Raw genomic sequence first — 23,926 nt, 5'->3', positions numbered from 1 at the left:
GTAGTTATATTCTTGTACATAGGAGGCAGTATTATAGTAGTTATATTCTTGTACATAGGGGCAGTATTATAGTAGTTATATTCTTGTACATAGGAGCAGTATTATAGTAGTTATATTCTTGTACATAGGGGGCAGTATTATAGTAGTTATATTCTTGTACATAGGAGCAGTATTATAGTAGTTATATTCTTGTATATAGGAGCAGTATTATAGTAGTTATATTCTTGTACATAGGAGCAGTATTATAGTAGTTATATTCTTGTATATAGGGGGCAGTATTATAGTAGTTATATTCTTGTACATAGGGGCAGTATTATAATTCTAATAATTACAGGCGTTGTTAGACACATACCTGCATATTAAACTGAAAGGCTTTGTTTGCTTCTTCCACCATGCCCTTCTTCGCCTCGGCATTCAGTTCCAGTGTGTTGAGTCGGGCCCTGTAGAGTTGCTTGAACTGCTGGGCATTCGTGACATTATCAAACATGTAGAACTGGATCCCTTCCCCGGTGCTGGGCAGGTGCAGGGCTCTCTGTGCCACCTTCTTCAGGACTTGTCCACCTGACAGATCCCCCATGTACCTGGTGTAGGCGTGAGCCACCAGCAGTTCTGGCTTGTGACGACCCAAGTGGTGGATCCGGTCTACGTAAGCCTGTGTGGCCTCGGAGCACTGGATTGTGTCCTTCCAATCTTCACCATAGAAGTAGGTGACATCTTTCTGTAGCGCCTCCGCCCTGTGCAGCTCCTGAGGGAAATATAGCGGAGCGATGGCCGGGTTCTCCTTGTTTCGGTCAAGCTCCTCTTCCAGCGCAGAATACGTGTAGTACAGAGCAGCCGTGGCGAGCTGTATACAAGATGCAGACAAGGGGGTGTGAACACTTTATAGGCTATCAATCCATCTGTTTCTAATACACCTAAGCTATATACTGTACATACTGATAGAAATACAATTATATATACATACAGTGGATATAAAAAGTCTACACGCCCTGGTTAAAATGCCAGACATGAAAAATAATCCTACTAAGAAAAATCATTTCAGAACTTTTTTTTCTTCCTTTAATGTCGTCCATGATCTGGACAAATCCATTGAGAAAAACTGAAATCATTGAGGGGAAAAATAAAAATAACTAAACTACAAGAATGTGTTTACATAAGTCTAAACACCCTCTTCTATTTAGGGACGTTGTTGTGATCCGAATTAGTCAAATCACATTTAAGCCCATGTTACATAGTAGTCACAGCTCGGCCGCCATCATTTACATGGATTCTGATTAACCCTATAGAAAGTTTTGCTGTTCTAGGAGGATTTTCCTGACATTTTCTCATCTGTAAACAGCTGACAACACAGCAAAGGGATCACACTGGTGAAGGCTATTAGTCAGGAGAAGGGGACAAAACCATTTCCCAGCCATTAGATCTACCATGGACACTGAAGACGTCATCAGAAAGTGGCTTTAATTTGGCACAAGAGACACATTACCTAAAACTGGACATTCCTCAAAAATTTGTGAAAGGACCAGAACAAAATTGGTCTGGGTGGCTGCTAGAGGCCGAAACAAACAATAACCCCTTCACTACCAAGGGTGGTTTGCACGTTAACTCCCGGGCCAATTTTTACAATTCTGACCACTGTCCCTTTATGAGGTCATAACTCTGGAACGCTTCCATGGATCCCGGTGATTCTGACATTGTTTTCTTGTGACATATTGTACTTCATGATAGTGGTAAAATTTCATTCAAATAACTTGCGTTTATTTGTGAAAAAAATGGAAATTTGGTGAAAATTTTTAAAATTTCGCAATTTTCCAACTTTGAATTTTTATGGCCTTAAATCACAGAGATACGGCACACAAAAAACTTAATAAATCATTAATAATTTTCCACATGTTTACTTTACATCAGCACAATTTTGGAACCAAAATTTTTTTTGTTAGGAAGTTATAAGGGTTAAAAGTTGACCAGCGATTTCTCATTTTTGCAACACCATTTTATTTTTACGGACCACATCATATTTGAAGTCACTTTGAGGGGTCTATATGATAGAAAATACCCAAAAGTGACACCATTCTAAAAACTGCACCCCTCAAGGTGCTCAAAACCACATTCAAGAAGTTTATTAACCCTTTAGGTGCGTCATAGGAATTTTTTTGAATATTTAAAAAAAATGAACATTTAACTTTTTTTCACAAAAAAATACTTCAGGTTCAATTTTTTTTATTTTACCAAGGGTAACAGGAGAAATTAGACTGCAAAATTTATTGTGCAATTTGTCCGGAGTACGCAGATACCTGATATGTGGGGGGGAACCACTGTTTCGGCGCATGGCAGAGCTCAGAAGGGAAGGAGCGCCGTTTGACTTTTTCAATGCAAAATTGGCTGGAATTCTGATCGGACGCCATGTCACGTTTGGAGAGCCCCTGATGTACCTAAACAGTGGAAACCCCCCACAAGTGACCCCATTTTGGAAACTAGACCCCCTAAGGAACTTATCTAGATATGTGGAGAGAACTTTGAACCCACAAGGGCTTCACAGAAGTTTATAACGTACAGCCGTACAATTAAAAAATCCTATTTTTTCCACAAAAATGATCTTTTCACCCCCAATGTTTATTTTCCAAGGGTAACAGGACCCTAAAAGTTATTGTGCAATTTGTCCTGAGTACGCTGATACCCCATATGTGGGGGTAAACCACTATTTGGGCGCATGGCAGAGCTCGGAAGGGAAGCAGCGCCATTTTACTTTTTTGGCTGGAATTGAGATCGGACACCATGTCGCAATTGGAAAACCCCTGATGTACCAAAACAGTGGAAACCCCCCACAAATGACACCATTTTGGAAACTAGACCACCCAAGGAACTTATCTAGATGTGTGGTGAGCACTTTGAACCCCCCAGTGCTTCACAGAAGTTTATAACGCCCGGGTGTGAAAATAAAAAAATCATATTTTTTCCACAAACATGATATTTTAGTCACCAATTTTTTTTATTTTCCCAAGGGTAACAGGAGAAATTGGACCCCAAAAGTTGTTGTCCAATTTGTCCTGAGTACCCTGATACCCCATATGTGCGAGAAAACCACTGTATGGGCACACGTCGGGGCTCGGAAGGGAAGTAGTGACGTTTTGGAATGCAGACTTTGATGGAATGGTCTGCGGGTGTCATGTTGCCTTTGGAGAGCCCCTAATGTACCTAAACAGTGGAAACCCCCCACAAGTGGCCCCATTTTGGACACTAGACCCCCTCACGGAACTTATCTAGATGTGTGGTGAGCACTTTGAACTCCCAAGTGCTTCACAGAAGTTTATAACGCTCGGACGTGAAAATAAAAAAATCATTTTTTTCCACAAAAATGATATTTTTGCCCCCAATTTTTTATTTTCCTAAGGGTAACAGGAGAAATTGGACCCCTAAAGTTATTTTGCAATTTGTCCTGAGTAGGCTGATACCCTACATGTGGGGGTAAAACACTGTTTGGGCGCATGGCAGAGCTTGGAAGGGAAGGAGCACCATTTGACTTTTTCAATGCAGAATTGGCTGCAATTGAGATCAGACGCAATGTTGCATTTGGAGAGCCCCTGATGTGCCCAAACAGTGGAAACCCCCAATTCTAACTCCAACCCGAACCCCAACACACCCCTAACCCTAATCTCAGCCCTAACCCTAGCCCTAACCCTAACCCTAGCCGTAGCCCTAACCCTAGACCTAACCCTAATGGAAAAATGGAAATACATTTTTTTAATTTTATTATTTTTCCCTAACTAAGGGGGTGATAACGGGGGGTTTGATTTACTATTTATGGCGGTTTTTATGTTTGGCGGCTGTCACACGCTAAAAGACGCTTTTCATTGTAAAAATAGTTTTTGCATCACCACATATTGTGAGCTATAATTTTTCTGTATTTTGACCCACAGAGTCATGTGAGGTCTTATTTTTTGCGGGACGAGTTGACGTTTTCACTGGTACCATTTTCGGGCACGTGACGTTTTTTGATTGCTTTTTATTTTGTTTTTTGGGACACAGAATTTACAAAAACCAGCGTTTCATGAATTTCTTTTGGGTGGTGCGTTTACGCCGTTCCGCGTGCGGTAAAATTGATAAAGCGGTTTTATTCTTCGGGTCAGTACGGTTACAGCGATACCTCATTTAGGTCGTTTTTTATGTTTTGGCGCTTTTATGCAATGAAAACAATTTTATATAAAAAATAATTATTTTTGCATCGCTTTATTCTGCGACCTATAGCTTTTTTATTTTTTTGCTGATGATGCTGTATGGTGGCTCGTTTTTTGCGGGACAAGATGACGTTTTCAGCGGTACCATGGATATTCATATGCGTCTTTTTGATCGCGCGTTATTTCACTTTTTGTTCGGCGGTATGATAATAAATCATTATTTTTTGCTTCGTTTTTTAGTTTTTAAGGGGTTAGCTAAAGGGGTTAACTAGTGGGACAGTTTTATAGGGCGGGTCATTACGGACGCGGCGATACCAAATATGTGTACTTTTATTGTTTTTTTTTATTTCCAAAAAATGAATTTATTAGGGAATATTTTTTTTTTTTTAATTTATTTAGCAATTTTTTTCAAATTATTTTTTACACTTTTTTTTTTTTTTTTTTTAACTTTATTACATTGTCCCAGGGGGGACATAACTGTCATGTGACAGATCGCTGATCTGTCACATCACAGATCACTGTGACAGATCAGCGATCTGTCACAGGCATAGACGCAGACTTCCTCATGCCTGCGCTTTGCAGGCATGAGGAAGTCAGCTCCCTGCAGGCCCCCGTCGCCATCTTGGATTCGGGGGCCTGCAGGGGAAGAGCCCCCCGCAGCAGCGCTGCACATTGCGCTGCCGTGGGGGCTCAGGGAAGCACGGAGGGAGCCTCCTCCCTGCAGATGCTTCCCTTTAACCCCCGGTACACCGCGATCGTGTTTGCAAGGGGTTAACGTGTCGGGGGTGGTCCGTGACCGCCCCTGACACATTGTGCCGGGTGTCAGCTGTGATAATCAGCTGACACCCGGCCGCGATCAGCGGCGCTCACCACATGGGCGCCGCTGATCACTATGACGTAATATTCCGTCCCTGGGACTTAGGGCCCAGGTCACATGGACGGAATATTACGTCCAATGTAGGAAAGGGGTTAAAGAAGATGCCAGAAGTTTGGGCCAGTACTGGTACTGTACTGCATGTGACAACAATCTCCCATATTCTTCCTATATCTGGCCTGTGGGTCCAGGACCTACATCAAATCTGTGAAAAGCACGTGGATGACTCCTGCCCAAGAAGACTGAATGCAGTCATAAATTCAAAGGAGACTTCAACAAAGTACTAGTGGAAGGGTGTGCAAATTTATGCAACCACATTATATTAGTGATTTTTATTTCCCCCCCATCAAAATGTTTCAGTTTGTTTCTTAATGGATTTGTAAGAAATAGAAAAAGCCGTAAGTAACGGGATATCACCCCGGCTATTAATAATTCCACTCTGTCAGAATTGCTGTTCAGGAGTCAGGCAAAGCTGGGTGACAATATTAGGACTCACTGAAATGGATACTAAAAAGTAACTTTTATTCTAAAATATACAAATGACCCAAGTGACATAACACGTGGCGCACTCCTGGATTTCAATTCGTACGGTGACAAAGAATTGACAAGTCACAACAAAATCCCAGAAGTCTCCCCGATGTGATCTATGGGAGTCATGAAAGCAAAATGTCTCTGTCTCCAATTCTCTGTTACTGTAGTAACTGAAGTACAGGAGTGCGCAATGTGTTGTGTCACTTGGGTTATTTGTATATTTTAGAAGAAAAGTTACGTTTTATTAGCGCTGGGTGACGGCCATAATGGACCCTGGTGGCCACTCAGCGTTCTTACAAACGACGGGGCAGGATTCGGGTAGGAGGGGATGGCACCGGGCGAATTGTTCTGGCACTGGGTGACTCGGCCCTTCACTCACCTTAAATAATTCTCGCTTGATCCGACCCTTGAGAAAATCCTTCACGAACTTGGTATTTTCCGCCTTCTCGTGAGACACTTTGGTTCCTTCCTTGAGAAGCTCGGACAGATCTGTAGGCCTGGAGAAGATGAAAGGGAGACCCGGTCAGACAAGATGGCTGGCATCGTATGTTACTAAGAGGAAATCTCAGCAAAAAGGGAAGCGGCTAAATTCTGCACGAGATTTCTCAACCTTGAGAAAAATATGAGGTCAGCTAAATCCTATCTGTAAATCGTTTACTTTGCAGGTTTTGTCGTGTTTTCTTTCCTGTTGACATTCAGAGCTGAATTCAGAATTCTGCCAGTTTCCTGTGAATAGAGAGTGCTGCATTGTGCTAGCTCAGAGAGACATCACGAGGCCAGTAGATGTGGAGCTGAGCTGCAGTCTTTTTTTTGCCATAGAACATGGGCAGAATTTTGAAAACTGCTCTGGATGTAAGTGGGAAAAAAAAAACACATAACAAAAATTAAAGTCCCTCCAGCCTCTGTAGATTTACCCCATTTAGGACCAAATGCTATAAATGTAAAGAGCCTGAAATCGATCAGGTTGGGTTTTTGGCTAAATGATAAAGCTGAGGCCTTATGGAGAAGACGGAGGAGGTTTATAACTGTTTCTGCCTTCTACATATGAGCGGTGGCAGTATCACAGCTCCTACTGGACCTGGTGATCAAAGGCAGGACCTCCACCAGAGACTACTGCCCCCACACGGGACGGGTATGCCATCTAGATGCCCCAAAACTGTACACTAAGGGTGGATTCCCCCAGGGGTCTGTTATGAGGCGAGAATGTAAAAGAACATATACAAAAGAAAAAGAACTATAAAAGTACACAAATATTCGCCTTTAGAACTTTACATCAAGTCAAAAGACAAAAGTCAAAAGAGAAGAAAAAAATAATTCTATAAAAGAAAAAAAAGGCATAAAACTATACGGATAGAGAGAAGTAACGCAAATAATGAAAAATTATATATATATATATATATATATATATATATATATATATATATATATATAAATAAATAAATAAAAAATAATAATAATTTTATATATATATAGTGAAAAATTCTCCAACTTTCCAGTTTCTTTTTATGTTTTAGTTCCTCGTTATTTTCACTGTTTTTCTTGTCTCCCGTCCTGATCAGAGGGGCTGAGACCTTCCTATCACTAGATCCCATCCTGATCGGAGGGGCTGAGTCCTTCCTATCACTAGATCCCGTCCTGATTGAAGGGGCTGAGACCTTCCTATCACTAGATCCCGTCCTGATTGGAGGGGCTGAGACCTTCTTATCACAAGATCCCGTCCTGATCGGAGGGGCTGAGTCCTTCCTATCACTAGATCCCGTCCTAATAGGAGGGGCTGAGACCTTCCTATCACTAGATCCAGTCCTGATCGGAGGGGCTGAGACCTTCCTATCACTAGATCCCGTCCTGATCGGAGGGGCTGAGACCTTCCTATCACTAGATCCCGTCCTGATCGGAGGGGCTGAGACCTTCCTATCACTAGATCCTGTCCTTATCGGAGGGGCTGAGACCTTCCTATCACTAGATCCCGTCCTGATCGGAGGGGCTGAGACCTTCCTATCACTAGATCCCGTCCTGATCGGAGGGGCTGAGTCCTTCCTATCACTAGATCCCGTCCTGATCGGAGGGGCTGAGACCTTCCTATCACTAGATCCCGTCCTGATCGGAGGGGCTGAGACCTTCCTATCACTAGATCCCGTCCTGATCGGAGGGGCTGAGACCTTCCTATCACTAGATCCCGTCCTGATCGGAGGGGCTGAGACCTTCCTATCACTAGATCCCGTCCTGATACCTTCCTATCACTAGATCCCGTCCTGATCGGAGGGGCTGAGACCTTCCTATCACTAGATCCCGTCCTGATCGGAGGGGCTGAGACCATCCTATCACTAGATCCCGTCCTGATCGGAGGGGCTGAGTCCTTCCTATCACTAGATCCCGTCCTAATAGGAGGGGCTGAGACCTTCCTATCACTAGATCCCGTCCTGATTGGAGGGGCTGAGACCTTCTTATCACAAGATCCCGTCCTGATCGGAGGGGCTGAGACCTTCCTATCACTAGATCCCGTCCTGATCGGAGGGGCTGAGACCTTCCTATCACTAGATCCCGTCCTGATCGGAGGGGCTGAGTCCTTCCTATCACTAGATCCCGTCCTAATAGGAGGGGCTGAGACCTTCCTATCACAAGATCCCGTCCTGATCGGAGGGGCTGAGACCTTCCTATCACTAGATCCCGTCCTGATCGGAGGGGCTGAGACCTTCCTATCACTAGATCCCGTCCTGATCGGAGGGGCTGAGACCTTCCTATCACTAGATCCCGTCCTGATACCTTCCTATCACTAGATCCCGTCCTGATCGGAGGGGCTGAGACCTTCCTATCACTAGATCCCGTCCTGATCGGAGGGGCTGAGACCATCCTATCACTAGATCCCGTCCTGATCGGAGGGGCTGAGTCCTTCCTATCACTAGATCCCGTCCTGATCGGAGGGGCTGAGACCTTCCTATCACTAGATCCCGTCCTGATTGGAGGGGCTGAGACCTTCTTATCACAAGATCCCGTCCTGATCGGAGGGGCTGAGTCCTTCCTATCACTAGATCCCGTCCTAATAGGAGGGGCTGAGACCTTCCTATCACTAGATCCAGTCCTGATCGGAGGGGCTGAGACCTTCCTATCACTAGATCCCGTCCTGATCGGAGGGGCTGAGACCTTCCTATCACTAGATCCCGTCCTGATCGGAGGGGCTGAGACCTTCCTATCACTAGATCCTGTCCTTATCGGAGGGGCCGAGTCCTTCCTATCACTAGATCCCGTCCTGATCGGAGGGGCTGAGACCTTCCTATCACTAGATCCCGTCCTGATCGGAGGGGCTGAGACCTTCCTATCACTAGATCCCGTCCTGATCGGAGGGGCTGCGACCTTCCTATCACTAGATCCCGTCCTGATTGGAGGGGCTGAGACCTTCCTATCACTAGATCCCGTCCTGATCGGAGGGGCTGAGACCTTCCTATCACTAGATCCCGTCCTGATACCTTCCTATCACTAGATCCCGTCCTGATCGGAGGGGCTGAGACCTTCCTATCACTAGATCCCGTCCTGATCGGAGGGGCTGAGACCATCCTATCACTAGATCCCGTCCTCCGGACTGATACGGTTTCAGCTGCACTGACACATTGTAACAAACAGTTAAGATAAGAGAGAGATTTGTGTGATTGACGTATTCGGGTCATGTGAACATAAGCCGCCGCCGGGATCTTTCATAAGCCGCCGCCTCGTATACAAGCTGCCCGTCATAACCCTACGTGTGCTGGGTCATGTACAGGTGGAGGGTGACAGGTCGCCACAATCCCAGCCTGAATTCTAAAGCCGGCGTTCTACATCTCCGCCATATCCGAGCGCTGGACCAGAGCGGACGATGTAAGCCGGCATGGGGGACACGGCTCGCTAATAGCCCACCATCCTGTACATCGCTGCAGAACGGGTCAGCGCCATACACCATGCACAGATCCCCCTCTCACCTCAGGGGCTGGTGGTCCTCCTCTCCGGACGCGTCTCCATAAATCCCGCTCTCTTCCTGTGCGGAGGACATGGCGTCTGTGTTCTGTGCGAGGATGAAAAAGTTTGAGCCGTCTGTTAAAAAAAAAACCAAAGACAGAAGTGGATGAGGCAGGAGAGAACAAAGGATAGAGGGTCCCGAAGCCCGGCCCCTCGTGTGCAGGCAGCCGGCCCCCCGCCGGGTCCCTATGTCACCCTATACCTGCCACTTACTGGTACAGCGCAGAGATGGTGACCGGCGGCAGGGTGACCTGTATATATGCAATAATCCCAGCAGCTGCCTCCGTGATCACTTCCGTATTTCTCTGCTGCAGTCAGGGATTTTTTTTTTTTCTTCTAAAGGTGACTCAGCAAATCCAATGGTTCCCGAAAAACAGGAAGCGAGTGATTGTGGCAGCGTGACTCAGCAGAGAGCAGGAGGCGGGCGGACGTCGGGGCTCTGCGGGGTTTCACCAGTCACTAGATATTAGACGGATACAAAAAAGGTGAAAAGTGTGAAATATAAAAACAGATAAAAACAAAAAAGAACAATAAACAAGTGAAATAAACCAGAACAATAAACAAGAGAAATAAACCAGAACAATAAACAAGAGCAATAAACAAGAGCAATAAACCAGAACAATAAACAAGAGCAATAAACAAGAGCAATAAACCAGAACAATAAACAAGAGCAATAAACAAGAGCAATAAACCAGAACAATAAACCAGAACAACAAGACAGACTGGGGCGGAGGGAGCGCAGACACTAACGGACCCACCGTCTCCAGAAGCGATGCCTGCTCCTTTGGGAAGGCAGAGGACAGCCTGCAGCCAAAAACGAACTACTCAAGTCACCTGACCACTGCAGCCAATCACAGGCAGGCATTGCTTCCAGAGGTGGCGCAAACCTCCGCCGGATCTGCGGGGGGCGCTGGAAAGCGACTATGCCACTGTTTTTTCTTATTTTAAGCGCACCCCCTTTAATCTCAATTCTTTGAACTAGTCACATGCCGCACATCGTTCTCATGACCGCTGCAGCCTGTCGCGACAACCGCAATGGCCGCCACCCGAGTTTTGATTGTTAAATCTGTGAAAGCCAACATGGCCGCCATTACGGCCACCACAAGGGTAGAGTTATTAGCTTTCCGAGACTTCTGAGTGGTAAATCTGGCGAGTAGTGTACTGATACTGGAGGGGGGAAGCGTCGGTGTACGGCGAAGCGGATTTATCAATCAAAAGCTGGGCGGCAGCCACTGTGGTTGTTGTGACAGGCTGCAGCGGTCATGAGAACGACGTACGGCAGGTCAGGGGAGTGCCAGTGCTGTGGTCGTGGTTATTTTATTATGTTACCACAAAAAAACATATAGAATTTAAAGGTGTATTCCAGTTATAAAATAAAAAATAGACTGTGCTTTACTCACTCTCCCCGGGTCTAACGCTTTCATCACGTCCACAACGCTGCAGCCGATCAGTAAGCTCAGCACTTCAGAGCAATTTGTGTAACAGATGCCAGGAAAGCGTTGGAGACTCAGCGACGGACCCGGGGAGGGTGAGTAAAGCCCTATTTGTTTTAACATGGGTTTTTTTCGTTTGAGACTTGAAAACCCCTTTAAGGGTGAGTGCACGGGGTGATCGGGGCTCATTTATCAGCGAGTCTCGTCTCCTGATGCCTCCAGCAGGGGAAAAAGGAGCAAAATTCTTGGACATTTTTCATCCTTAATCCACCTCCTTTCTGGTGCACAATAATACCGCAGGCCGAAAAATGGTGCCTTCACGACTACTGAATGCCGCGCTCCATTTTATAAGGTTTTTTTATCTTTAAGAAATATTTAAAACACATAACCTGTTTGGTGACAACACCCCCAGGACAGGGCCGGACCACCACTACTAATATCAGCAACAAAAGCGTAAACCAGGACAACAACCATCAGCAGCAGCATATCGATCTCATTCGGCACTATATGGCAGTAATAAGGCTTTCTAATATTATTTCAGCTCCATATGGCAGTATTATTATGCCCTAAATGATGGCATTTGGGCTTTGTACTGTTATTTCAGCAGTATATGTCAGTACTATTAGACATTATATGTACTAATGTTTCAGCACTATATTGCAGTATTATTTATTGGTATATAACAATACTATTCCAGCACTAGATAGCGGTATTATTTCAGCAGTGTATGAGGTTAGTCAGGTTCTATACTATTGCTATTATTTCAGCACTATATGTAAGTATTATTAGGCACTACATTGGGTTATTTAGGTTAAATATGTATTATTATTTCAGCAATATATGGCGGTATTATTTAATCAGTGTATGATTACGGCAAGGCGCTGTACTATTATCTGAAAACTACAGGTCAGTATTTAGGCTCTGTACCATTATCTCAGCACTATATGGCCATGTTCACAAGGCATCAGTATGTGTAAACCAAAACCAGCAGTGGGTGAATAATCCAGAAGTGGTGACGGGTTTCTATTACACTTTTCCTCTGATTGTTCTTCTCAGGGTTTTAGCTTACAAACACTGATGTCAAATACTGACCATGCGAATGTGGCCTATGGCAGTATTTAGGTTCTGTGCTAACGTCTCAGCACTATGTGGCAGAATTTATGCTCTGTACTATTGTCTCAGCACCATGTGGCAGTATTTATGCTCTGTATTATTGTCTCAGCACCATGTGGCAGTATTTAGGCTCTATACTAATGTCTCAGCACTATGTAGCAGTAATTAGGCTCTATACTAATGTCTCAGCGCCGTGTGGCAGTATTTAGGCTCTGCACTATTGTCTCAGCACCATATGGCAGTATTTAGGCTCTGTACTGTCTCAGCACCATGTCGCATTATTTAGGCTCTGTACTATTGTCTCAGCACTGTATGGCAGTATTTAGGCTTGTACTACTGTCTCAGCACCATGTGGCAGTACTTAGGCTCTGTACTATTGTCTCAGCACCATTAACTTCTTTTGTGGTCACCTCATTAAATAATTAATAAGAAGTTTCCACACAATGGTACCATGTAAAAAACCATCTTTATTAAATATCAATGTCACAACATTAAAAAAGGTGCTGGATAAATTATGAGAGACGAAAAAAACATGAAAACACCATATAGTAATATATTCATTGGAAGGCTATTAAATTAATATGCAGTGTGAGCACCAGGAGAGATATAGAATGTCACCAGCTCCATATCCAATCCCAATTATGTACAAATATTCAATAGTAATAAGGGAGCATTCCATCACCCTGATACTTCACAGTGCATAATTGTACACTATACAATCTCACCGGACTGGTCCCTCACCATGTATAATTGTAAGCTGTAGCATAAAAATACCATGCAAGTGTGACAAAAAGTCACTACAGCCTACCAATGAATAACGGTGCTTTCATGGGGCATGAGAGACGCTACAGAAAGCACCGTTATTCATTGGTAGGCTGTAGTGACTTTTTGTCACACTTGCATGGTATTTTTATGCTACAGCTTACAATTATACATGGTGAGGGACCAGTCCGGTGAGATTGTATAGTGTACAATTATGCACTGTGAAGTATCAGGGTGATGGAATGCTCCCTTATTACTATTGAATATTTGTACATAATTGGGATTGGATATGGAGCTGGTGACATTCTATATCTCTCCTGGTGCTCACACTGCATATTAATTTAATAGCCTTCCAATGAATATATTACTATATGGTGTTTTCATGTTTTTTTCGTCTCTCATAATTTATCCAGCACCTTTTTTAATGTTGTGACATTGATATTTAATAAAGATGGTTTTTTACATGGTACCATTGTGTGGAAACTTCTTATTAATTATTTAATGAGGTGACCACAAAAGAAGTTATTGGTATGTTGTGGTACTACATCCAGTATTATATATTAATAGCTGGTTTGGGCATTTTTTGTGAATATAATGTCTTAGCACCATGTGGCAGTATTTAGGCTCTGTACTATTGTCTCAGTGCCATATGGCAGTATTTAGGCTCCGTACTATTGTCTTAGCACTATGTGGCAGTATTTAGGTTCTGTACTATTGTCTCTGCACTATATGCAGTATTTAGGCTCTGTACTAATGTATCAGCACTATGTGACAGTATTTAGGCTCTGTACTTTTGTCTCAGCACTATATGCAGTATTCAGGATCTGTACTATTGTCTCAGCGCCATATGGCAGTATTTAGGCTCTGTACTACTGTCTCAGCACCATGTGGCAGTATTTAGGCTCTATACTACTGTCTCAGCACCATGTAGCAGTATTTAGGCTCTGAACTAATGTCTCAGCACTATATGCAGTATTCAGGATCTGTACTATTGTCTTTGCGCCATATGGCAGTATTTAGGCTCTGAAATACTGTCTCAGCACCATGTGGCAGTATTTAGGCTCTGTACCATTGTCGCAGCACCATGTGGCATTATTTAGGCTCTGTACTATTGTCTCAGCACTATATGGCAGTATTTAGGCTCTGTACTACTGTCTCAGCACCATGTGGCAGTATTTAGGCTCTGTACTATTGTCTCAGTGCCATATGGCAGTATTTAGGCTCTGTACTATTGTCTCAGCACTATGTGGCAGTATTTAGGCTCTGTGCTAATGTCTCAGCACTATATGCAGTATTCAGAATCTGTACTATTGTCTCAGCACAATATGCAGTATTTAGGCTCTGTACTACTGTCTCAGCACTATATGCAGTATTCAGGAACTGTACTATTGTCTCAGCACCATGTGGCAGTATTTAGGCTCTGTACCATTGTCTCAGCACCACTGTCTCAGCACCATGTAGCAGTATTTAGGCTCTGTACTATTGTCTCAACACCATGTGGCAGTATTTATGCTCTGTACTATTGTCTCAGCACCATGTGGCAGTATTTAGGCTCTGTACCATTGTCTCAGCACCACTGTCTCAGCACCATGTAGCAGTATTTAGGCTCTGTACTATTGTCTCAACACCATGTGGCAGTATTTAGGCTCTGTACTATTGTCTCAGCACCATGTGGCAGTATTTAGGCTCTATACTACTGTCTCAGCACCATGTAGCAGTATTTAGGCTCTATACCACTGTCTCATTACCATGTAGCAGTATTTAGGCTCTATACTACTGTCTCATTACCATGTACCAGTATTTAGGCTCTATACTACTGTCTCAGCACCATATCACCTACAAAAGATCTACTGAGTTCAAAAAGCCCAAAACAGTGCTTACTCTAACGAGAAATCACACAAAACTATTGTTTTTGTGCAAAAATATACAATCCAGTACCAGTACCGCTCGACCTGCCCACATGGGTAAGAGACACTGTTCCTGTGCACACTTTCTTTTGTGAATTCCTTCTGGGTATAATGCAGATCACAGGGTGTATAGAGGCCTATTTAACCTTAATATTTGAGAGGTGCCAGTAGCATAATAAGGGACTATTGTCCCATTTGCTTTCACATTTGAGGATGCTTACTTTAAATCTCTTTATGAGATACGAGCAATTTTATGCACAGGCACTTTATCTTTATTGAAAACCTATTACATTTACCGTATACCCTGTACCAGATGCCATTTATTGGTTAAAATCTTGTGCATATTGTGTCGAATGGTTTGGTGTTTCCACCTTATATATACTCATTGGATTTGTGATGATATGTATTTTATAGAATAAAATTGATTGTATATTTTTGCACAAAAACAATAGTTTTGTGTGATTTCTCGTTAGAGTAAACACTGTTTTGGGCTTTTTGAACTCAGTAGATCTTTTGTAGGTGATATCATAATAAGGAGTTGCCTGACTATATTTCTTGCATTTATTGTGATGATCAGTTATAGGTATGAAATTTGGTGTCTCAACACCATGTAGCAGTATTTAGGATCTGTACTATTGTCTCAGCACTATGTGGCAGTATTTAGGCTCTGTACTACTGTCTTAGCACTATGTGGCAGTATTTAGGCTCTGTACTATTGTCTCAGCACTATGTGGCAGTATTTAGGCTCTGTACTACTGTCTTAGCACTATGTGGCAGTATTTAGGCTCTGTACTACTGTCTCAGCACTATATGCAGTATTTAGGCTCTGTACTACTGTCTCAGCACTATGTGACAGTATTTAGGCTCTGTACTACTGTCTCAGCACCATGTGGCAGTATTTAGGCTCTGTACTATTGTCTCAGCACTATGTGGCAGTATTTAGGCTTCTACTACTGTCTCAGCACTATGTGGCAGTATTTAGGCTCTGTACTACTGTCTCAGCCCTATATGCAGTATTTAGGCTCTGTACTACTGTTTCAGCACTATGTGACAGTATTTAGGCTCTGTACTACTGTCTCAGCACCATGTGGCAGTATTTAGGCTCTGTACTATTGTCTCAGCACTATATGGCAGTATTTAGGCTTGTACTACTGTCTCAGCACTATGTGGCAGTATTTAGGCTCTGTACTACTGTCTCAGCACTATATGCAGTATTTAGGCTCTGTACTACTGTCTCAGCACTATGTGACAGTATTTAGGCTCTGTACTACTGTCTCAGCAACATGTGGCAGTATTTAGGCTCTGTACTATTGTCTCAGCACCATATGTCAGTATTTAGGCTCTGTACTAATGTCTCAGCACCATGTGGCAGTATTTAGGCTCTGTACTATTGTCTCAGCACCATATGGCAGTATTTAGGCTCTGTACTGTCTCAGCACCATGTGGCAGTATTTAGGCTCTGTACTATTGTCTCAGCACCATATGGCAGTATTTAGGCTCTGTACTATTGTCTCAGCACCATGTGGCAGTATTTAGGCTCTGTACTATTGTTTCAGCACCATATGGCAGTATTTAGGCTCTGTACTATTGTCTCAGCACCATGTGGTAGTATTTAGACTCTGTAATAATGTCTCAGCACCATATGGCAGTATTTAGGCTCTGTACTACTGTCTCAGCACCATGTAGCAGTATTTAGGCTCTGTACTATTGTCTCAGCACCATATGGCAGTATTTAGGCTCTGTACTACTGTCTCAGCACAATGTGGCAGTAATTAGGCTCTGTACTACTGTCTCAGCACCATGTGGCAGTATTTAGGCTCTGTAATACTGTCTCAGCACCATGTGGCAGTATTTAGGCTCTGTACTACTGTCTCAGCACAATGCGGCAGTATTTAGGCTCTGTACCATTGTCTCAGCACCACTGTCTCAGCACCATATAGCAGTATTTAGGCTCTGTACTATTGTCTCAACACCATGTGGCAGTATTTAGGCTCTGTACTATTGTCTCAGCACCATGTGGCAGTATTTAGGCTCTATACTACTGTCTCAGCACCATGTAGCAGTATTTAGGCTCTATACCACTGTCTCATTACCATGTAGCAGTATTTAGGCTCTATACTACTGTCTCATTACCATGTACCAGTATTTAGGCTCTATACTACTGTCTCATTACCATGTACCAGTATTTAGGCTCTATACTACTGTCTCATTACCATGTACCAGTATTTAGGCTCTATACTACTGTCTCAGCACCATATCACCTACAAAAGATCTACTGAGTTCAAAAAGCCCAAAACAGTGCTTACTCTAACGAGAAATCACACAAAACTATTGTTTTTGTGCAAAAATATACAATCCAGTACCAGTACCGCTCGACCTGCCCACATGGGTAAGAGACACTGTTCCTGTGCACACTTTCTTTTGTGAATTCCTTCTGGGTATAATGCAGATCACAGGGTGTATAGAGGCCTATTTAACCTTAATATTTGAGAGGTGCCAGTAGCATAATAAGGGACTATTGCCCCATTTGCTTTCACATTTGAGGATGCTTACTTTAAATCTCTTTATGAGATACGAGCAATTTTATGCACAGGCACTTTATCTTTATTGAAAACCTATTACATTTACTGTATACCCTGTACCAGAAGCCATTTATTGGTTAAAATCTTGTGCATATTGTGTCGAATGGTTTGGTGTTTCCACCTTATATATACTCATTGGATTTGTGATGATATGTATTTTATAGAATAAAATTGATTGTATATTTTTGCACAAAAACAATAGTTTTGTGTGATTTCTCGTTAGAGTAAACACTGTTTTGGGCTTTTTGAACTCAGTAGATCTTTTGTAGGTGATATCATAATAAGGAGTTGCCTGACTATATTTCTTGCATTTATTGTGATGATCAGTTATAGGTATGAAATTTGGTGTCTCAGCACCATGTAGCAGTATTTAGGATCTGTACTATTGTCTCAGCACTATGTGGCAGTATTTAGGCTCTGTACTACTGTCTTAGCACTATGTGGCAGTATTTAGGCTCTGTACTATTGTCTCAGCACTATGTGGCAGTATTTAGGCTCTGTACTACTGTCTCAGCACTATGTGGCAGTATTTAGGCTCTGTACTACTGTCTCAGCACTATATGCAGTATTTAGGCTCTGTACTACTGTCTCAGCACTATGTGACAGTATTTAGGCTCTGTACTACTGTCTCAGCACCATGTGGCAGTATTTAGGCTCTGTACTATTGTCTCAGCACTATGTGGCAGTATTTAGGCTTGTACTACTGTCTCAGCACTATGTGGCAGTATTTAGGCTCTGTACTACTGTCTCAGCCCTATATGCAGTATTTAGGCTCTGTACTACTGTCTCAGCACTATGTGACAGTATTTAGTCTCTGTACTACTGTCTCAGCACCATGTGGCAGTATTTAGGCTCTGTACTACTGTCTCAGCACCATGTGGCAGTATTTAGGCTTGTACTACTGTCTCAGCACTATGTGGCAGTATTTAGGCTCTGTACTACTGTCTCAGCACTATATGCAGTATTTAGGCTCTGTACTACTGTCTCAGCACTATGTGACAGTATTTAGGCTCTGTACTACTGTCTCAGCAACATGTGGCAGTATTTAGGCTCTGTACTATTGTCTCAGCACCATATGGCAGTATTTAGGCTCTGTACTAAGGTCTCAGCACCATGTGGCAGTATTTAGGCTCTGTACTATTGTCTCAGCACCATATGGCAGTATTTAGGCTCTGTACTACTGTCTCAGCACCATGTGGCAGTATTTAGGCTCTGTACTATTGTCTCAGCACCATATGGCAGTATTTAGGCTCTGTACTATTGTCTCAGCACCATGTGGCAGTATTTAGGCTCTGTACTATTGTTTCAGCACCATATGGCAGTATTTAGGCTCTGTACTATTGTCTCAGCACCATGTGGTAGTATTTAGACTCTGTAATATTGTCTCAGCACCATATGGCAGTATTTAGGCTCTGTACTACTGTCTCAGCACCATGTAGCAGTATTTAGGCTCTGTACTATTGTCTCAGCACCATATGGCAGTATTTAGGCTCTGTACTACTGTCTCAGCACAATGTGGCAGTATTTAGGCTCTGTACTACTGTCTCAGCACCATGTGGCAGTATTTAGGCTCTGTAATACTGTCTCAGCACCATGTGGCAGTATTTAGGCTCTGTACTACTGTCTCAGCACAATGCGGCAGTATTTAGGCTCTGTACTACTGTCTCAGCACCATGTGGCAGTATATAGGCTCTGTACTATTGTCTCAGCACCATATGGCAGTATTTAGGCTCTGTTCTATTGTCTCAGCACCATGTGGCAGTATTTAGGCTCTGTACTACTGTCTCAGCACCATATGGCAGTATTTAGGCTCTGTACTACTGTCTCAGAACAATGCGGCAGTATTTAGGCTCTGTACTACTGTCTCAGCACCATGTGGCAGTATTTAGGCTCTGTACTATTGTCTCAGCACCATATGGCAGTATTTAGGCTCTGTACTATTGTCTCAGCACCATGTGGCAGTATTTAGGCTCTGTACTATTGTCTCAGCACCATATGGCAGTATTTAGGCTCTGTACTACTGTCTCAGCACCATGTGGCAGTATTTAGGCTCTGTACTACTGTCTCAGCACCATGCGGCAGTATTTAGGCTCTGTATTACTGTCTCAGCACCATGTGGCAGTTTTTAGGTTCTGTACTACTGTCTCAGCACCATGTGGCAGTATTTAGGCTCTGTACTACTGTCTCAGCACCACGTAGCAGTATTTAGGCTCTGTACTACTGTCTCAGCACCATGTGGCAGTATTTAGGCTTTGTATTACTGTCTCAGCACCATGTGGCAGTATTTAGGCTCTGTATTACTGTCTCAGCACCACGTAGCAGTATTTAGGCTCTGTACTACTGTCTCAGCACCACGTGGCAGTATTTAGGCTCTGTACTACTGTCTCAGCACCATGTGGCAGTATTTAGGCTCTGTACTACTGTCTCAGCACCATGTGGCAGTATTTAGGCTCTGTACTACTGTCTCAGCACCATGTGGCAGTATTTAGGCTCTGTACTACTGTCTCAGCACCATGTGGCAGTATTTAGGCTCTGTACTACTGTCTCAGCACCACGTAGCAGTATTTAGGCTCTGTACTACTGTCTCAGCACCATGTGGCAGTATTTAGGCTTTGTATTACTGTCTCAGCACCATGTGGCAGTATTTAGGCTCTGTATTACTGTCTCAGCACCACGTAGCAGTATTTAGGCTCTGTACTACTGTCTCAGCACCACGTGGCAGTATTTAGGCTCTGTACTACTGTCTCAGCACCATGTGGCAGTATTTAGGCTCTGTACTACTGTCTCAGCACCATGTGGCAGTATTTAGGCTCTGTACTACTGTCTCAGCACTATGTGGCAGTATTTAGGCTCTGTACTACTGTCTCAGCACCATGTGGCAGTATTTAGGCTCTGTACTACTGTCTCAGCACCATGTGGCAGTATTTAGGCTCTGTACTACTGTCTCAGCACCATGTGGCAGTATTTAGGCTCTGTACTACTGTCTCAGCACCATGTGGCAGTATTTAGGCTCTGTACTACTGTCTCAGCACCATGTGGCAGTATTTAGGCTCTGTACTACTGTCTCAGCACCATGTGGCAGTATTTAGGCTCTGTACTACTGTCTCAGCACCATGTGGCAGTATTTAGGCTCTGTACTACTGTCTCAGCACCATATGGCAGTATTTAGGCTCTGTACTACTGTCTCAGCACCATGTGGCAGTATTTAGGCTCTGTACTACTGTCTCAGCACCATGTGGCAGTATTTAGGCTCTGTACTACTGTCTCAGCACCATGTGGCAGTATTTAGGCTCTGTACTACTGTCTCAGCACCATGTGGCAGTATTTAGGCTCTGTACTACTGTCTCAGCACCATGTGGCAGTATTTAGGCTCTGTACTACTGTCTCAGCACTATATGCAGTATTTAGGCTCTGTACTACTGTCTCAGCACTATGTGACAGTATTTAGGCTCTGTATTACTGTCTCCGCACTATGTGGCAGTATTTAGGTTCTGTACTACTGTCTCAGCACCATGTGGCAGTATTATTTGTGTACACTTGTGTAGGATGTAAATAATTTGCTGAGTGAAATAAAATGACACTAATGTGTGTTAATAACAGCCTGAACACTCTGGAGAACTACAAAGCCCAGCAGGCTGGGAGACTCAGGTCACCTGCCCCCTTGTGGTCACACGCCCTAGCTGCTGTCACTGACCGGTCCTCGGCGTCTCCCTCTTCTGCTCCGCTCTCCCCGCTGACCTCTGACCTACTAATCCCCAAGAGGGAGAAAACAGGAAGTGCTCGTCCCCATAACAACCGGCAGCGCGAGACTGCAGTCACGAGACGAAGCTGCACTGCTCCAGCGGCAGGAAAGAGGCAAGATTCACAAAGCTTTATTAACAGGAGGGCACAACAACATGACAAATGACCGGAGAGGAGACAGGAGAGTGCGCCATAGCTCAGCAGTCAGTATCACACAGGAGAGGATTAGATACACGGCTCAGCAGTCAGTATCACACAGGAGAGGATTAGATACACGGCTCAGCAGTCAGTATCACACAGGAGAGGATTAGATACACGGCTCAGCAGTCAGTATCACACAGGAGAGGATTAGATACACGGCTCAGCAGTCAGTATCACACAGGATAGGATTAGATACACGGCTCAGCAGTCAGTATCACACAGGAGAGGATTAGATACACGGCTCAGCAGTCAGTATCACACAGGAGAGGATTAGATACACGGCTCAGCAGTCAGTATCACACAGGATAGGATTAGATACACGGCTCAGCAGTCAGTATCACACAGGAGAGGATTAGATACACGGCTCAGCAGTCAGTACCACACAGGAGAGGATTAGATACACGGCTCAGCAGTCAGTATCACACAGGAGAGGATTAGATACACGGCTCAGCAGTCAGTATCACACAGGATAGGATTAGATACACGGCTCAGCAGTCAGTATCACACAGGAGAGGATTAGATACACGGCTCAGCAGTCAGTATCACACAGGAGAGGATCAGATACACGGCTCAGCAGTCAGTACCACACAGGAGAGGATTAGATACACGGCTCAGCAGTCAGTATCACACAGGATAGGATTAGATACACGGCTCAGCAGTCAGTATCACACAGGAGAGGATTAGATACACGGCTCAGCAGTCAGTATCACACAGGAGAGGATTAGATACACGGCTCCGCAGTCAGTATCACACAGGAAAGGATTAGATACACGGCTCAGCAGTCAGTATCACACAGAAGAGGATTAGATACACGGCTCAGCAGTCAGTATCACACAGGAGAGGATTAGATACACGGCTCAGCAGTCAGTATCACACAGGAGAGGATTAGATACACGGCTCAGCAGTCAGTATCACACAGGAGAGGATTAGATACACGGCTCAGCAGAGAGTATCACACAAGAGAGGATTAGATACACGGCTCAGCAGTCAGTATCACACAGGAGAGGATTAGATACACGGCTCAGCAGTCAGTATCACACAGGATAGGATTAGATACACGGCTCAGCAGTCAGTACCACACAGGAGAGGATTAGATACACGGCTCAGCAGTCAGTACCACACAGGAGAGGATTAGATACACGGCTCAGCAGTCAGTATCACACAGGATAGGATTAGATACACGGCTCAGCAGTCAGTATCACACAGGAGAGGATTAGATACACGGCTCAGCAGTCAGTATCACACAGAAGAGGATTAGATACACGGCTCAGCAGTCAGTATCACACAGGAGAGGATTAGATACACGGCTCCGCAGTCAGTATCACACAGGAAAGGATTAGATACACGGCTCAGCAGTCAGTATCACACAGAAGAGGATTAGATACACGGCTCAGCAGTCAGTATCACACAGGAGAGGATTAGATACACGGCTCAGCAGTCAGTATCACACAGGATAGGATTAGATACACGGCTCCGCAGTCAGTATCACACAGGAAAGGATTAGATACACGGCTCAGCAGTCAGTATCACACAGAAGAGGATTAGATACACGGCTCAGCAGTCAGTATCACACAGGAGAGGATTAGATACACGGCTCAGCAGTCAGTATCACACAGGAGAGGATTAGATACACGGCTCAGCAGTCAGTATCACACAGGAGAGGATTAGATACACGGCTCAGCAGTCAGTACCACACAGGAGAGGATTAGATACACGGCTCAGCAGTCAGTATCACACAGGATAGGATTAGATACACGGCTCAGCAGTCAGTATCACACAGGAGAGGATTAGATACACGGCTCAGCAGTCAGTATCACACAGGAGAGGATTAGATACACGGCTCCACAGTCAGTATCACACAGGAAAGGATTAGATACACGGCTCAGCAGTCAGTATCACACAGAAGAGGATTAGATACACGGCTCAGCAGTCAGTATCACACAGGAGAGGATTAGATACACGGCTCAGCAGTCAGTATCACACAGGAGAGGATTAGATACACGGCTCAGCAGAGAGTATCACACAAGAGAGGATTAGATACACGGCTCAGCAGTCAGTATCACACAGGAGAGGATTAGATACACGGCTCAGCAGTCAGTATCACACAGGATAGGATTAGATACACGGCTCAGCAGTCAGTACCACACAGGAGAGGATTAGATACATGGCTCAGCAGTCAGTATCACACAGGAGAGGATTAGATACACGCTCAGCAGTCAGTATCACACAGGAGAGGATTAGATACACGGCTCAGCAGTCAGTACCACACAGGAGAGGATTAGATACACGGCTCAGCAGTCAGTATCACACAGGATAGGATTAGATACACGGCTCAGCAGTCAGTATCACACAGGAGAGGATTAGATACACGGCTCAGCAGTCAGTATCACACAGGAGAGGATTAGATACACGGCTCCGCAGTCAGTATCACACAGGAAAGTATTAGATACACGGTTCAGCAGTCAGTATCACACAGAAGAGGATTAGATACACGGCTCAGCAGTCAGTATCACACAGGAGAGGATTAGATACACGGCTCAGCAGAGAGTATCACACAAGAGAGGATTAGATACACGGCTCAGCAGTCAGTATCACACAGGATAGGATTAGATACATGGCTCAG

The 23,926-nt window shown here is 44.2% G+C and overlaps 1 protein-coding gene across 1 annotated transcript in view; it reads right to left on the bottom strand.

The window, feature by feature from the left end:
- The window catches only part of HMOX2 (heme oxygenase 2), a 28,269-nt gene extending 7,057 nt beyond the window's left edge, over window positions 1-21,212 (bottom strand). Inside the window, exons 1-5 of the mRNA XM_073558651.1 lie at window positions 21,056-21,212; window positions 9,778-10,023; window positions 9,528-9,639; window positions 5,957-6,074; window positions 353-844 (exon numbers count right to left, since the gene is read on the bottom strand). Of these exons, the coding sequence (XP_073414752.1) occupies window positions 353-844; window positions 5,957-6,074; window positions 9,528-9,598 (681 nt within the window). The 5' untranslated portion in view covers window positions 9,599-9,639; window positions 9,778-10,023; window positions 21,056-21,212. The remainder of the gene's footprint in view (window positions 1-352; window positions 845-5,956; window positions 6,075-9,527; window positions 9,640-9,777; window positions 10,024-21,055) is intronic.
- Between the last annotated feature and the right edge of the window lie 2,714 nt (window positions 21,213-23,926).

Source organism: Dendrobates tinctorius, unplaced genomic scaffold, assembly GCF_039654945.1.
Source record: "Dendrobates tinctorius isolate UK_male_01 unplaced genomic scaffold, ASM3965494v1 ptg000257l, whole genome shotgun sequence".
Taxonomy (NCBI): Eukaryota; Metazoa; Chordata; class Amphibia; order Anura; family Dendrobatidae; genus Dendrobates; species Dendrobates tinctorius.
This window is presented reverse-complemented; position numbering and strand designations above follow the sequence as displayed.